The sequence below is a fragment of the Rattus norvegicus genome, chromosome 2 (genome assembly GCF_036323735.1).
Source record: "Rattus norvegicus strain BN/NHsdMcwi chromosome 2, GRCr8, whole genome shotgun sequence".
Taxonomy (NCBI): domain Eukaryota; kingdom Metazoa; phylum Chordata; class Mammalia; order Rodentia; family Muridae; genus Rattus; species Rattus norvegicus.
The window spans coordinates 9,749,881-9,766,724 of NC_086020.1; the positions used below are offsets into that span (position 1 = coordinate 9,749,881).

At 40.2% G+C, this 16,844-nt stretch overlaps 1 protein-coding gene across 18 annotated transcripts in view; it reads left to right on the forward strand.

The window, feature by feature from the left end:
• The window catches only part of Arb2a (ARB2 cotranscriptional regulator A), a 464,298-nt gene extending 460,187 nt beyond the window's left edge, over positions 1-4,111 (forward strand). For 17 of the 18 annotated variants that reach the window (XM_063281474.1, XM_063281479.1, XM_063281481.1 and 14 more), the window contains one exon: positions 1,361-4,111. In XM_063281474.1, the coding sequence (XP_063137544.1) occupies positions 1,361-1,559 (199 nt within the window). In that variant the 3' untranslated portion in view covers positions 1,560-4,111. The remainder of the gene's footprint in view (positions 1-1,360) is intronic. The other variant, NM_001106401.1, reaches the window with a different exon arrangement.
• The last annotated feature ends 12,733 nt before the right edge of the window (positions 4,112-16,844 follow it).

Sequence of the window (16,844 nt, forward strand, 5' to 3'; positions counted from 1 at the left end):
TACGGTCAGCTCCCACAGCTAAGTCGCATCCACAAACTTGTAGCTTTCTGCTCTCTGGCCAAGCAAGTGCAGCCATAGCATCTTTATTGTATCCCAGATTGGGATACTGTCACAAAGCTGTTGCTAGGCAACAAATGTGGTTACCAGGTCTCAGCGAATAGCTGAAGGGGGAAGGCAAAGTGTTGCACCATTGTAGAGTAACCATAGCAATGACCTACTATTACAGACTAAAGAATTATCATTAACAATGTTAAAGTATCAGAGGCCCTGAATTCAGGGACTTACAAGCAGCATCTGCATGAAGTGCTTGCAGACGAGATTTCAACTGTCTCATAATTTCTATGAGGGAATATTTGTAATTACTTTATTTTAATTAAAAATTGATTATGAATTGGTTAAATTACATGCGTTATCACAAATAGTTTTTTTCTTAAGCCCATGTTATTGCTTCATGTATTCCCATGCCTACATGCTACCTGCTGCCTTTGTCCAACTAAAGGTTCCATTTGATTTGAAAAATAGTGTATAATAATCAACCCAAACCACAGACAGAAACTGTAGTAAAATAACCTGGTAAATTGAAAATCTAACGTTTCTCTGAATTTCCTGACTGAATAGGAGGCCTAAATGTTCTTTCAGTGCTTCTGCTTTGAAACACTTTCTGTCTGGCTTTTCTAGATCTGTTCTAAAAATCTCTAAAGCATGTGGCCCGCCTAGGATACTTTCAAGGCCCCTGGTCTCCTTTTGAATCTTTCCTTTCATTAAATATCTCCAGTGATTTGGTCCCAGTGACCTCACTGAGGCAGTTGTGTCCAACATCAGAGGCTGGGACAGACCAGAAAAAGAATTATTCCCCCAATCTTCCTGGGAAGCCAAGACACCGAGGTGCTCGGGGTGGGTGTGGTGAAATCAGGATCCCGCACGCTGGGGAAACCAATCCCAGGCCTGGGGAGATGGGTGGTTTCTGGGCGGGAGAAGGAGTGGCCCTTCCCGCCGAGCTACTGGATTGGCCCTGAGGGCCTCGGGGCCCCGGGAACTCTGCACTGTACCTCCGGGCCAGGCAGGCGAGTTCAGGCTCGGCGAGGCGAAGCGAGGCGGGGCGAGGCGAAGCGAGGCGGGGCGAGGCGGGGCGAGGCGGGGCGGGGCGGGGCGGGGCGGGGCGAGGCCGGGGAAGAGGGCGACGGGAGAGAGGTGGGCAGGGGGACAAGTGGGTAAAGGAGGCGCGGAGTCCCCCGACAGGCGGAACCTGTGCCTGTGAGCCGGAGGCGAGCTCGCTAGTGCACTCGCCCTGGAGGACGGGCTCCTCGCCTCTGGCCACACACCCGTGCGACCCCTCGTAACCCCGTGTGTGTTTCCGCAGGCACCGACCGTCACGAGCTCACTTCGTGGAAGAGCTTCCCGTCCATCTTCAAGTTCTTCGCGGAAGCCTCAGAAGCCAAGAGCAGCTCGCAGAAGCCGACCCTGACGCGGCGCTCGCACCGGATCAAGCACGAGGAGCTGTGAGCGCGCAGCCGCCCGCCGCGCCCGCACGCTGCCCGCAGCCTCCCGGCCCCCATTAGATTGCTTTCTTCCTCCAGCGCAGGGTCGTGATGTGTCCGTCTAAATAGCGTTTTGCATTATTTCTAGATGAGTGCAACTGTCAAAGCAATATGGCTTCGGTGGCCGCGCTGCCAGTGCCAGAGCGGGCCTCGCGCTGCAGGGCCCGGGGCCGACCCAGGCAGACGACCGAGGCAGACAGCGCCGGGTGCGCCAGGGCCTGGCGCTCCTATTGCCAGGCTGATCCGCGGGGCGCGGCTGGCCGAGCGGCGTCTGCGCGGTCCTATCGCCCGCTGCAGCGCGGCCGCTGTTGCCCAGCCTCAATCGTGCCCATTTTTATTCCCCTTTAAACCGAGCAAGCTTTTTTATTCTAAACCTCAAACTTCGATTTTTAACCGGGTTTTTCCCTCGGGTCATCTTATGAGCCCCTGTCTTTTATACAAAGCCACAAACCCAGGCACTAGAAATGCCAACTTTAAATTCAAAACATGATGGACTGTGTAGTTTGGAGAGTACAATTGTTCTCTCGTTGTAACGACTTATTTTCACTTCAAGACCCAAAGAAAAACTTTGCATAAAGTACCAAATCCGAATCCTCTTTTCTGCACAGTTGAATTCCAGTCTTTATATCTCTGATTTCAGGAGAGAATGTCCAAATGAGAAACATAAATAGATCTTTTAGATGTAAGTATAAGCCCCCATTTTCAGTGAATTTCCAAGTTACTTATAAGAGCTGACCTTACTATTAAAATATATAACGTGATGAATGACCTTGTAATTTAGATGATACACTTAAGGTTATGTGCTCCGGGGCAGAGCCGGGGTGGTAGGTTGTGATCCTTACTAACTGTACTCTAACCTTTCTTATAGTGTGTCCTTTCAGAAAATGACACTGCATACCTCTTCCTTCCAAAAGGCCAAGGAGGGTTAAAATGGTTATTTCCCTCTACAGTAGGAAAAGAGAAGCCTAGTGTGAATGAGTTTCTCTTGTCCAAAATGTTTAGTGTTCTCTTCCTGTGATAGGGTTCTGCCCTGTAATTCCAACAGTTAGGTCCTTTAACCCAACACTGTTAACAACTGGCCAACACTGTGAAGTACAAAGGATAAAATGTGTTGACATTTTACTGGCTTTCAAATAAAAATATGAAGTATTGAATTTTTTAATTAGTGAAGATTATATCAGGTGGATGAGATTGTGATTTAATACATCCATCCTTTTTAAAATGAATTCAACAAGTAATGTGTCTGCCTTGTTTGAGACCATGAGACAGTATAATCAAAATGAGTCTGAGTTACTAACACCAGGGAAGGAAATCTGAGCTCAGGGGGAATATTGTCATATGAACTGATTTTAGCAGGTTTCAAACTGGTAACATCTCATTCTGTTTACGAATACATACATTCAGTAGTTCTGTAGTGACAGTAAAGTCCTCAGTGACCATGGCTGGGCATCTTCTGATATTCCTTAGGCAGAAACACCTTAGGAAAAATCAAAACAGCATTTTATACAGCTTCTTCCAAAAATGTCAAGCACATTGTACTGGCATAGTGACCCTTTGCATTTCTGATTTTAGAAGGATTGATGAACTCTGAAAATAATGATGTCTTCCCAGTGACTGGGCTTAAAAAATTGGTGTGTGTTGAGTATATCTTACCAAATGTTATAAACTGTCTGCTGTTCTCAGCATGTGAAAATTTTCTTAAGAAACTGATTTTGCAACATTAAAGGGGGGAAACCTATGCAGTTTAAATTTGCTAAACTTCTGCAGATAAACTAAAGCCAAGTAACTATGCTCGGCTCATGGACCAAATAGACATCTCCTGTTTCTCCCTTCCAGGTTCCTCTGTGCAGCTCTGAAATCTTGTTTAGAAAAAGTCTCTGTTTCCTTGGGATGAGAACTTTATAATCACTGAATTGTTCGCTTGGCATCTGTCTAGTAAAGAGCTATTTACAAGATTACATTTTGTAAATGTCTGTTACTACTTGTGTGTCCCTGCTATAGCAACCCAGAAGGAGCCAGGCACAGCATCCCAGATCACCAGCTGATGAGTGACAAGTGATTCCTTACAATGTAGGATTTCTTGACCTGTTGAGTGGGTTGCTGTTGGTATATCTGTACTGATGTTATTCACTCGGCTTTCTTTGGATAACAACAATCAGTTGGCAGTACCCTGCCTGCATGGAGGCCAGAGCTGTTCTGGTCTCTTCCTATTTTTATTTTCTTAAAGAGATTTTAGGCACCTAGTGGTAGAAAGGTAGGGTGTGAGTTTTTTTTTTTTTTCTTTAACTTCTTATACTTCGTTCTTAAAGTAAATAGATGGAGAAAGACATAAATTGGAAATTCAAAAGAGTCTGATTCAGCGAGGCAGTTGCTTTGGAGCTTTTTAGGGTACATAACACACAGTCCTTTGGATGTTTGCTAGACGTCGACTTGTAATAATTGTCCTTTTCTCACATTACTGCCTTGTGCTTTCTGAAACGCATTTTTGTTTGTTTATACATCAAAAATAATAAAGTGCGGAGCCTCCTGTAATCTTGCTTACCATTTTAAAATAAAAATTTCCAACAAAGCAACTGTGTATTCTTCCTCCTCGGTTCTTTTTGCACCAACTGCACAGAGGCTGTTAAAGCTGGCAGGAACGGTTGGGCCGGGTCCATCAGGATTATAAGCCTCAGCTGCTTAGTATTACTGCTTCCACTGCTGTAAGGCCACCCTAACCAGTGGAGTCACTCTGGCTCACATATATCTTAAAGATAACATTTTTACCACATACTTTCAGTATATAAATATCTTCTTAGCAAGGAAATGAAAAGGCTTGATTTCAAATGCTTTATAAAATAAGCATTACTGTACAGTTAATATAATTTCCAAAGGGAGCCTGGTAAGTTGCTCCCCAACTGCTGATGGGAAGATCTGGATAAAGTGTGTTCAGCCCAGAACTAACTTGTTTACATTTATGCTCCAGCTATTGCTTCCTTGAGAGGTTTGGGTGACAGAGTGTGCTAACTAAATTAGCACTGCTAATAAACTAGATTTGTCTTCATGGTTTTCTGTATGGCCTGGAGTTCCAATACAAATGTGTGAATCTTACATGTTGTAATCATTGTTTAGATTGGCTAAGCTGTACTCTGAATTCATTTAAGAAAGATTGCTATTAAGTAACTTTCAGAGTGTAAATTTTCACAGTAAATTTTTTTTTTTTGCAAACTTTTCTCATGTCTTGTGGGGAGAGGCTTAAAAAACATGAAGCATTTATACATTTGAAACATGGGTGGCAAAAAGGGGATAATCGTGGAGAGTACTTATATAGTCTCTAGCATGATATTATAAAATAAAAGACTCTAAGACATATAAGACATATCCCTTTCAAAAAACGTAATGCTTTTTCTCCTTCCTTCCCTGTATAGAATGGCTGAAGAGGAGTCTCTTGAATTGTTCACCTTCCTTTATCTAATATTCTATTAATCTCCAAAAAGAAATAAAAGATAAGTTTGGGTCTGGGAAAGGGGTTTTTAATCAAAACTTCACAGAGCTTAAAGCTACACCGCCTACAGCATTAGCTTTGTAGGTGGTTTTAGATTTAAACCACTGCAGCTGCCATCACTGTACTCAGAGTGGACACCAACTGGAGTGCTGGGGGCGGGGCTACCATAAAGTGCGTTAAGAGCGTCCTGGAATAGAAGTAGTTATCAAAGCATTCCAGCATTTATCTTGAAATCTGCATATTTTAAGGAACAATGGTAGTTTTAAACCTCACACTTAGAAGGGATGGATGTTAATTTAATTGATTCATTTGGATCAATGTTTTTAAAGTTTCACATGACTGCTCTCTCATGAAGTGAAGCCTTTAGCAGTCAGTGGTTTGACATGAGACTTCTTGGATCTCCTCAGTGGGACCCTCCATAATATCTAAAACTAGGCAACAGCCTGTGATGTTAACTTTTGGACTGGGATATCGCAGTAGCTGATATAATGCAGAAATGGTGTTCATTCCCAGCACAAAGGTGTTAAAGGAATAATAATGAAAAATAGAGCAAAAAGCTAAAGATTTGCTATTTAGGATTGATCAATTGGTCATCACAGAGTTGCCAGTATTTTCCCTATGAATGTAAAACTTAGAAAGAGATTTGACTTAATCCATGAAGTCTTTCAGGCAACTTTTCCTGACCCTTTGCCATGAGGATTGTGGAAAACCTTTTACTATACTGTGTTGAACTTTGCTTAAACAGCTATGAAACATGTTTCTATCAAGAAATGTATGGAGGTGCAGCATCTGTCTCTCCAGACCATTTAGCTTACCCTTCTGTAGCTGTTACATTGGGCGATATGAGAAGTTGTCATAGGTAAAATGATGTCAAACTAACTTGCTCTGTGAGTAAAACCAAGAATCTGAAATGAAAACACCCAACACCCCAAGAATGATATGTCTCTTTAAACTTTACAGTTTGAATAATGAACTCAGATAGAAAGTTGGCAGGAAAGCAAGCTATGGCACCGTCACACTACAAACCATTTTCACTTTTCTGTCCAATTTCAGAGTGCATGTGTTTGTGAGTATTTCACTAGATCAGTGACAGCTCTTTATTTGCATAATCATATGCTCTGGTCTGAAGAGAAAACTAACCCCCAAATTTCATGGGTCACCAGACTGCAACAATCAATGTTTTATCACGTATGCGAAGCAAAATCTAAGAAGCTATATGAAGTTTCTTGGGTAGTTTTTACTCCTCAGAAAATTAAAGAGTTTTCCTCTCCTGAATAGATTCAAAATCTTTCCAAGTTCTTTGTAACTGAATTCCGTTTGAAGGCAAAACTAGAGATTAGCATGTAGATCTGATTGTAAGCTCACTAACATTGCTTCAAAGTGGCTTAAGAAGAGCAGCATTTTCCTTCACTAAACCTAAAAATTCTTCATAGGATGAGGGGAAATACTGGTCAAATTATTATTTGCCAAAATGAAATCCACATTAATCACCATTGAATATTAAAAGACCAAATAGGAGAAATTGTGTGCATATATACATAGTTTTGTCCCACATGCACAGCTTTTTACCAAGTACTTACGTCCACTGCTATTGATTTCAATGGAATTTCTAGACAACATATGCAAAATATATATGTCCATTCAGTGCCTGTAACATAGTAGTTGCTCTATATGTGCTGGTCTCCATGAAAGTTTGTAAATTTTTTATGAAATGGATTTTTCATGTTCAAAATATTCAAGGCTTTGCAATAAATATTTGCATCTGTAAATCTCTGCTGCTACATAGTACATACTTGAGTGTAAGGTTGGCTTTCTTTCATTAAAGAAAATTGATTTTAACTGCTAATGTCTTTAGTTTATAGGCACTTTGCCAATTTTGAAAACAAAAGAGCACATGCAGACTGTTGGGGGGGCTTTTTATGGAGTTATTAAAATCCTGGAAAATTCAGTCTCTACCTAGTTTCTTAAACAGTACAAGGTAGAAAATGCACCTTTGTAAAAGCATTGATATGTGAACTTCATTTAAAGTTAGTTCACACAACTTGTTAGAATCAAGAAAAGGGAAGCACTTGGGGGTGGGAAAGAATGGCATAGTTTCAAAGTATTTTATTCTCTGAAGACTGAAAGGTCTTTAAAGTTGGGTGTCAGAAATTTTCTAAAATGTTGCTATTATTTCAGTGAAAAGCAAATCCCCCCAAGTTTTAAATTAAAGGTGAATTATGAATGAAAGCTATTTTTTGGTCTTCATCAACTGAGAAATCAAACCTCTGCTTGTCAAGAGCACTCCCAAGTGCTCTTGTCACCTTTGTGTGGGTCCTACTGAGATGTTGCTCCCCTAGCTGCATAACCTCTGATGTCGTCCTCCCCGTGAGTTTCCGTCCAGACTGAAGGCCTTGGATTTCTCTAGGTAGAAACTCCTCAAAAGCAAATCTGTAAAAACCAATAAGTCCAAGTTGAGAATTTTATCCAAATAGAACTAAAGATTAGAGAACTGTGTTCTTCTGAGTCAAGTCAACAGCATTTCAATTTTAAGGGGAAAAACTCTTCCAAGAAAAACAATAGACAATATTTATACCTACCTGTTTTTTCCTCTATTTTACCTTTGTGAGAGCATTGCTTAAGTATCAGATGGTGCCCTCAGCTTTGCTCTGCCAATGGAGAAGAGTGTGTTCTTTCCCACTCAGTGCTACAGGAGACAAGACTTCCCCTTCTATCATGAACATTTGTGTTTCAAATACCACCTAATCCTAACAATGTGAAAGTTTGATCTCTGGTGCAGCTCATCCTCTCATACCTCCTAATTATTTTTCAAAAGCTTTTCATCTTTTTAAAGTTATACTTAAATAAATGGGATTTTTTTACGTAAGCATGTATACATTCTGGACACGTTGGACCCTCAGAATGTGTCAGCTGAGGCAATATTCATGGTGTGTTGTGTTTTGTTGGTGTGTTCTCCCACCCTCAGTCCTTTTGCTTTGCTTCAGTAAATTACTTAATATCATCCCCTGGAATAACCAGCTCTAAAGATAACAGTAGCACAAAGTGACACACTTTGGCTTTCATGCAGTTTTGAGAGAAAACCATTAAAATTGCATTGATCTCACAAATATTGATCTACTGCTTGATATCAAATATCAAATGAGATGCTGTCAGTCTGCTGATCATTGTGTCAGCTGTCTGGATTCATGTCCTTGCCCTTCTTCACTGTACATAGATTCAAGGAGCTGGAGCTACATAAGATTTTCATGATTAAAACAATTAAGGTCCATTTTTTCCTGTTTCTCACAATTCTGGCTTGGCTAAACACAGTGCATGGTGTGTTTGTTATATCATGTATGTGCAATGCTTTTCAAGAACATGGTGCTTTTCTGGATACTTTATATTTCTGTTTACAAAGCTTATATTTCTATTTGCAGTTTTATGTTATTATTGAAATTATTTCTGTCTGAATTTGCTTTCTTTCTAATCACCAGCCTTTAAAAAAAAAGATTGTTTGCTTTTTAATAATGCAATTAAAAGCATTGCTTTACAACACAGAATGAATTCTTATCCGATGGGGACATCATTTCTTTTATTCTTGTTGACAAGTATAGTATTTCACAAGAGTAGAATTCAAAGTAGTTAGGTAGGTGGAAAATATATCTTCCTCAGTAAAATGTGATCTAGCAGGGTTAAGTCACCCTCTGCTCTTATTCCCTAGCACTCTGGAAATAGCAAATTATCCTATCCTTGGGTCTTTTTAGAGTCTCCAGTAATACTTTTTCTCTTTTCCTTTCTCTTTATTTTGCACATCAGCAATTGCCAATTATGGAGTTTGAAATGTGATATACTTTAAGGAGGAAAATACCCCACAACAACGAATGACCAGTTAACATTACTGTCTACCCTGTAATGACCCAGAAATAAACGTAGGACCCGCCTAGAATATTTTTATTGCGCTGCCACATTTGTATTTTCCAAATTTGCTAGAATGGAAATTTTCTAGTCCTGTGAGTTGGTGTCCCTTTTCACTTTTACACCTCGGCTCAGTTTGGAGACTCGAAAAGAAGCTACGTGAACGCACCGTGCTCTTCCCAGCACCATGGACAGCGCCCAGCTCCCCTTCCTTCCCCTTGGCCAGAACCCCAAAGTTCAGGCCTAGCGGGATTCCTCACTCCAACGATTTCCACCCCATAGGATATTCTCTTTTGAAACCTCGGGATCTGAGCCCAAAACAACAGTGAGCCTAAAGACTATAGTTTGTGGGTGGAGAGTCTTGTTTGCTCCCTGCTTGGTGTTAATCAGAGCGTCCAGAACTGACTCTCCATTCGTCTCCGGAATTTGCATTTAGTCTTCGCGGAATATAGCTCCACCCCACAGTCACTGCCTTGGTAAGAGTCTTTGCTCCCCCAACCCAAATTTCTTGGACCAACTTTTCATCACTACCACCCGTTAGCTGGCACGATCTGTATCAACTCTGCTTTAAAGAGTCTCTGCTGGGACTTTATTCTCAGGCCTATAATTTCAGTCGCGATTCCAGAGAGAGAGAGAGAGAGAGAGAGAGAGAGAGAGAGAGAGAGAGAGAGAGAGAGAGAGAGAGAGAGAGAGAGAGAGAGAGAGAGAGAGAGAGAGAGAGAGAGAGAGAGAGAGAGAGAGAGAGAGAGAGAGAGAGAGGAAGAGAAGAGAAAAAAGAAAGAAAAGAAAAGAAAAGAAAAGAAAAGAAAAGAAAAGAAAAGAAAAGAAAAGAAAAGAAAAGATGCACACCCAGATCCACCAGCCCCTGATCCCACCACCCAGTTGGTGTCTGAAGCTGTCAGACTAACTCTAGAGCGCCTAGGCGCTGCTTAATCACCTCTTCCGAGCAAGCGAAGCCGATCTGCAGCAGCTTTTGGCCGAACGGCCCGAACGGCCGGCTAAACAGCCTGACAGCAACTTACTTGACTGCATCAAAAAGGGACACCTCTGGCTCGCACCCGCCACATTTTCTCATCTTCAAATCTCAGTCCTTTCAAGGGGTTTTCGATAAATCTCCTTGTTTGGCGTTTTATTGATTTTGTTTTGTTTCAATTATTGCATTGAGCAAAGTGCAGTAATGGAAGACGACTTCCGTGTGGCATCTGGTTCTTTGCATAGTCTCCCTGGCAACCCCAGCCGCCACTCCTAAGTTTCACATCCAACACCTTTGCTGTGTTGATACTCTTGCCTTATTTTATTTGGCTTCGAAAGAAATCTCTCTCCTCTCATGAGAACACAGTTCGCATCAATCCGCTCTCTGAATCAACATTGGGGTGTACAAAGCAGGTGAAACTGTCAAAATCTATTAAAGAGTGAATAAACACCGTCCCAAACCAACTTAATGCAAACTTTCCAAGTAAAAGTGATTAAGAAAGTGAACCGGGTAAAACCCATGCAGTACCCTTGGCAAACGGATTTCAACACTGTTCTGTATTACATGAAATATATGATACATTTCAGGAGAGAACTTTTCTTTACCCTACACAGCATTACGATAGAAATGCCAGTGAGTTTCTCAGCTGAGCAGCAAGTTAGCTGCAAAACACCATTTTCTTCTTTTCATTAACACACAAATAATTGCTTAAATATTTCACTAGTGTGCCTTCCGATCTCTTCTCAGAGTTGCTGTAAGCAGGCTCCTCTCTCAGTCAACACTGCTCACGTGAACTTTATTCTCTTCCCAATCTGCAAAGTCACTCCTTGGTTTGCTTCCCTCAAAGAGAATTTTCTCCTTAGTTTGACCATTAGTTCAGTCTCAAGAGTAATTGTGTGTAAATTCATGCTATTAGAGAAACTCACTCATGGGGGAAGTTATTTAAATTAGCAACTGGACCCTCTATGAAAACTGATGGAAACTCTTGGAGCTTAAGTACTTACAGCTTGAGTGTGCAGGGCTACTAGGGGACCTGTTGAATCTTAGCGACTTGGGGACTCCTTTATTCTGAACTAGAGCACTCCCTGCATCTGATTCACAGCTCAGATAAATATTTATAGATGCTTATAAATTATTGGTCAGTGTAGTTTTTCTATGAATTGAATTTCTACATTGAAAATGTTTTATTCTAGCATTCTGGGGTTCTGGAGCAAAGGGGTCTCTGGTACAAGAAAATGCACAAAGTTGGAAATAAGAATTGGAGAGACTTGAGGTGACAGGGTAAATTCACTGAGTGGGTTTGATCTCAGTTTGAATGCTGGGGGATCTTTTTGATTCATGCAAGCTTTCCTTTTATTAAATTTTTTAGCATTAAAAAAAAACTGTGTTCCTGATTCAAATTTCTGGGTTATTTAAATAAGTGAGAAACTTCCAGACATACATATATATTTCAAGAAAATGGCTCAGTTTCTGTATTTAAAAACATTGAGAAAATAAATTAAGTCCCCATGAAAGAAACATCTGTATCAATGCTATCTGTATGTGTTTGGTGAAACTTTAAACTTTTCTAAACCTTCCTAACAACTCTAAAAGCATAGATGTCTGGGGGTTCTCCCCACTTTCTCTTTTAACTATTTAATCCCAGTATTCTCCCATGGTTTCTGATGACCTAACCATTTCTTGTCCCTCAAATCTTTTAAATTTTATTCTACCTTGACTACTTGTCGATGTCAAATACACAGTACTTAGAGAAATATATTTTACACATTACAGAAGAATAATGGTTCTTGGCTGAATTGGGGGAGGCCAGAATAAATAAGTTCTATTCTTGAAGATTCTTTGGGGAAGAGAAGTACACGTCGTCATAACTACCAAATGTCAATAGGTATTAATATTAATTAAAATGTGCTGGGAAGATCATGTGGAGGTAGAAGGAATGCAGTAGGTTCCAGAATCATGAAAGAAGTTGTCTGGGCTGCTGCACACCTGAATTCTACCTCTGTAACTTGCCCACAGACCTACCTCAGAGTCTGAGGTTAATTCTGAACTTTTTACTGGGCCCCTTACTGCTCAAACTGAACTTCAAACAATTCAGTTTGGGAGATAGCTGGGTGACTGTATGGAGATTACTTCTCTTGGAAAAAGCTCCATGATTTCAGCCTTTTCTGATACAGTTAAAGGCTTTGTCCTGTGCTGTGAAAAGGAAATCTTTTCATGAGTGAAACTTTCGAAGAACTTTAAACTCTGAAGTTGCATCAGTTTTTAAATGACTGGGGATATTAGGAACTTAGATGAGCCATTAGGGTTATGCTTTTGATATTGAGCAATTCAATATTAGAGGGACAAAGAGAGTCAGTTTGCAATTTATCCAGCCTTTACAACTACATATGTTTCTGGAAAATAGCACCTGACTACATTCAACTTACGAGAGTCTAAACTAGTATTTCAGGAAGGCAACAAAATATATGAAGTCTTTCAGTAAATGGTTAGGAAAAAATTGTAAACACTTGAGTACCTAGTGGTCCTTGGAAGTCCAACATACTTAAATTTAAATTTTCAGGATCAACTCAACCTTGAAAAATGAGAGCCATTTGCTTAACTTAATCTGGAACATATGTTTGCAACAGTAGCAGGTTTTGTGGTGTGTGGCTGGGGATGATCAAGTTGTAAATTTTCCTCTTTAGGTTTCAGCACCTGCTAATTTCAGCCTAAAGAGAGACTTTGCCCAATCTTCCCCAAATCAACCAAGATTTATAAAAGCTTTCCAAGGCACTTAGCCCTAGATGTTATTAGCATCCCCAAAGGTAGAACATTTGTGTACCAATCAGTTCCCAATGCCGAAAACCAAGTTCAGCCTCCATTGTTAAAGGGTCTCATGTTTACACAGACGTGCACTGCTTCCTCTTGTGAGCATTTCATCTGCAGCTCTCTTTTGAAACTGTAGCTGCACAGGGCCAGTGGGTGCTGTGAAATGACGTCTTCAGCTAACAGAGCAATATTCAGGTCCTTTTGGCTGATCTTCATTTTTCTATCAGAAACTTGGAACTATCTGTTTGTCTCTCTTTATATTTCAACATAAGTACCCCGCCAAAGTGTTGTGAATATCTGAACAGTGGCTGCTGGTTACATTCTAGAACTCACAAATCATTCCTCATTTATGACAGCTTTGTGGAGGTTTTTATTAAAAAAATATTTTAGCATGTATCTGTAGGTCTTGTTTTTTTAACATTTAGGGTTTAAATAAAACAGACTACATTGTACATTAACTGATGACACTCCATGATAGAAAATGGGGTAATTCTGAAGGTCAATTGTGGGAGTGCATAAGTTCCTGGACTCTGCTCATGAACATCAAGGATTTTAAGTATCTGGACTTACTGATTTACCTTCTTCCTGAAACCTTCTAAAAGGTTACTTGACGAAAACTTTAGGTGCTTTTTGAAATGTATCAAAACAAGTAATTGATCCACAAGTATGCCATAAATTCAGAGGCAGAATTTCCCTACATTTTATTATTATAAGATTAAGATGTACAGCTCCCACCTGCATGCTGCCTTAATACAAAAGAGAACAAGGATGACAAAAACAATGATAAAATAATTTAAAGCAGCAATACATGGCCAGCACTGTGTTAATCAAACGCCCTAAACTAATTCAGAATGGTGCTAAAAAGCCACTTTAATTCTGAATTGGAAGGTCTTGAGACACCGAGCGCCATCTAGCAAGCAAAGTTAGAATCTAAGGGAGCCTGTGTCGGGAACACAAAACACCAGGAGACCAGAGGATGGGGAGAGAAATGGCAACTTGAAGATGTACCTGCTGTGATTTAGCCGTAAGTCCGGTCTCACCTGAGAGCAGCAGCATCTATGGGTTTCTGCTCTTTACCTCACTGGCCAACTCGGACTAACTTCTGAGGTGAGGTGACCGGTTTCTGTCTCAAGCTAAAGCTAAAAGATAACTCCTCGTCGGATTGCTTATTGTCTTTAATTAGAATTGGCAGCCTCTCCATCATACCTCTTTCTTGCATCCCCCAAATCAGACCAGTGTCAACTGTTTCGGCACCCTCCTGTCCAGAAAAAAAAAAATGTGGCTAAAAGCCCCACCTTGAGCCGAAATGACTTCCAGGGCTTCAGCACAAAGGAGAGAGCATCCCTGAAAAAACCTTGCAGAGCGGCAGAAGTCATTTTGAGTTTCTAAGTCTGCCCAGATGTCTCCTGACAAGCAATTTAAGATATCTCTGAGTGGCACATGACTCGGATTTACTTAACAAGCTACAAATGATCCTGCAAACTGAATGGCGCTATCTAAATATAAATAGTATAACTTTTATTTTTCTTCAGGCAAGCTGGTCTTTGCTATTTCCCTTCAGCTGAAGGGAAACCCAAGGTGGCTAGGGTGTTACACAGCCACCTCTGTTGGTTTGCAGCCCTAGGGCATGAAGCTACATTTTTCAGGTTTTAAGTTAGGAATGATGTTACTGAATCTGAATATTTTTTGAAAAGTGGGTTAACAGTACAACTTTAATAGAAAGCTTACAGGCATCTATATGAAGAAAGCAAAAAAGACTCTCCTGTGCTAGCTATAAGCAGGAACCCATTTTTTTTTATTTTAAATCAGTAGCTTTCCATTCAATGGGCTAAAGAAGTTTACCTCAGCAGTATCTCTCCTGTAAAGAACTGATAAACCTTTTGGTGATTTGATTTCGCTTGAAATCTGCAAAAGATAAATAAGTAAATAAAACATCTAGCCTTAAACTCTTCCTATTTTCTGTTATTTGATATTTATCTATATAAACACACATTGCTTTATACTTTATCTAGGATGTGGCAATAGATCTTGGGTTTTCTGTTGTCCTCCCCTCCCCCCCCCATCTCACCACATTTCCCACAATGTCCCGAGGTGAAGAGCTTTATAACACGAAAAAAATTACTTTAAGAAGACTAAAATATTAGAGTTTACCTTAATGCTACTTGAGTGCCAACTTTTATCTCAATAAAAGCAGGTATAACATACAAAATAATGGTTGCCTTTATATTTTAATATGTTACTTGCTGTGTAAAACAGCCACGTCAAGAATAAAAGCATCAGACACAAATTATGCTAGATATATTAAATCATTATAGTATTTCTTCAGATTAAATTATTTACAGAAAAATATACAGCAACAACAACAAAAATAACCACAACCTATGCAGCAAACTAAACCAGTAAGCAGAGATGATTTCAGAACCAGTTCAGGAAGAGTCTACACCAGTTGTCCAAAGCCTCCTCATTTCTTATGCCTGGAAATATGTAAGATTTTGAGGATGGAGTATAGAGTCCATTCATAGTTCTCTGTTCTGTCTTCTCCACCTGCCTGAAGTTCAAGGAAAATGTCAGAAATGGCTTGCTTCCGGATAGCCACAAAAATGTGTGTGTGTGTGTGTGTGTGTGTGTGTGTGTGATGTTAAAGAGCACATTTCTCCCATCAAGATCTTCTTAAACATGGAAGCTTCTCCTAGACAGGGTACCCAGCTGTTTAATTTAACATTGATTTATTGCTTTTAAAAGTAAATTTACACACATGCCAGCAGCGCTCCATTTTGTTTCCCCAGACTCTGAGATTTATTTTCTACTTAGCGCTTGTCTGACAAAACAATGCCTTTAACTTTATTACACATCGATGAGGAAATCTGTCTTATTTTTGCTCAGATTTATTGCTGTGTTACTAGTGGGGACACTTGTGATCCAAAAAGGCTGAGGTCCAAAAATAAGTAGAAAATTAAGCAGAGTTGAACACAGAATGTTAGGAAAACAACAACAACAAATACTAAGAATTTGGCCAACATATACAACTTGCTGGGCAAGGTAGAAAGGAGGACCAAGGTCCCTGCTAAGCAAAATAACCAAGGAAGGAAAGAGAGCACTATAATGGACAGACACTGTTTGAAGTGGGAGTTGTTGAATCTGAGCCCTGGGATGTCACTCCGTTGTTAGTTAAAATGTGTCTGAAATTATAGAGCAGAGAGCTTCGTCAGAGTGACTCTCACCCATGGCCACCTTTCCTCTCTGAGAACTCCCAGCTATTACATGTGGATGATGACTGAGCCCAAGGGAATTAGGTGGACTTTGAAGCAGCGTCTGGGGTATACTTCATCTACATTTGGGTTTTCTTTAGTCCCCAATAGAAAGGCCACTTTCTTCTTTTCACTGATAAACTGTCTGTGTGTCCTTCGATTCACATCCTTTAAAAACTTCTCCCATCAGCTCTAGAGCAAAAAGAGCAAAAAAACAACAACAAACAAATGTGAGTTCACATCTACTGTAAACGTTTTTATTTTCCCCTATAAAGCATGGTCTTTCAATTGGAAAAAAGCTAAGGTTGGCGATGGGCTTAGTAATAGTGTTTCTAAATGTGATGAAAGCAAGCTTTGAAGAAATCTTCCTGTAAGGAAAGGTTTACTTGTGCAACATGATTTCTCCCAGAGACATCTAATACCAATTTACAGACTTTCCATTGAGAAAATGAGGATACTGTATCTTCTCTGTAAAAAGTCAAGATGTGTCCAGATTTGTTCTTAGGATGAGGGAGAACTTTGAAGATGTTCCTTTTCTTTTCTCTCCAAAGAGCCTCTTTCAGGCTCCTCGGGTGAGATCCTGACTCCTCTGCCGCTCCAGTCACTGAGTACACGAAAACATGCTAAAATGTTGGCTGCAGAAAAAAATTTTTCCAACCCAAAAAGATTAAAAAAAAAAAAAAGTGAATGGCTTACATTACTGAAAACACATCAAGACATGTTCGGCCAGGCACGAAATAGAAAGAAAGAAAAATGAAAAAAAGAAAAATATCTACAAGGGGGAGAACTGTGAAACACTGAAAATTCTATTCATATCAGGGCGCGCCCCATCACTCCCTCCCCCGTTTGCCCTTTGAAAAGGGGTCCTGTCACTCAGAAAGAGTTGTTTTCTTCAACCA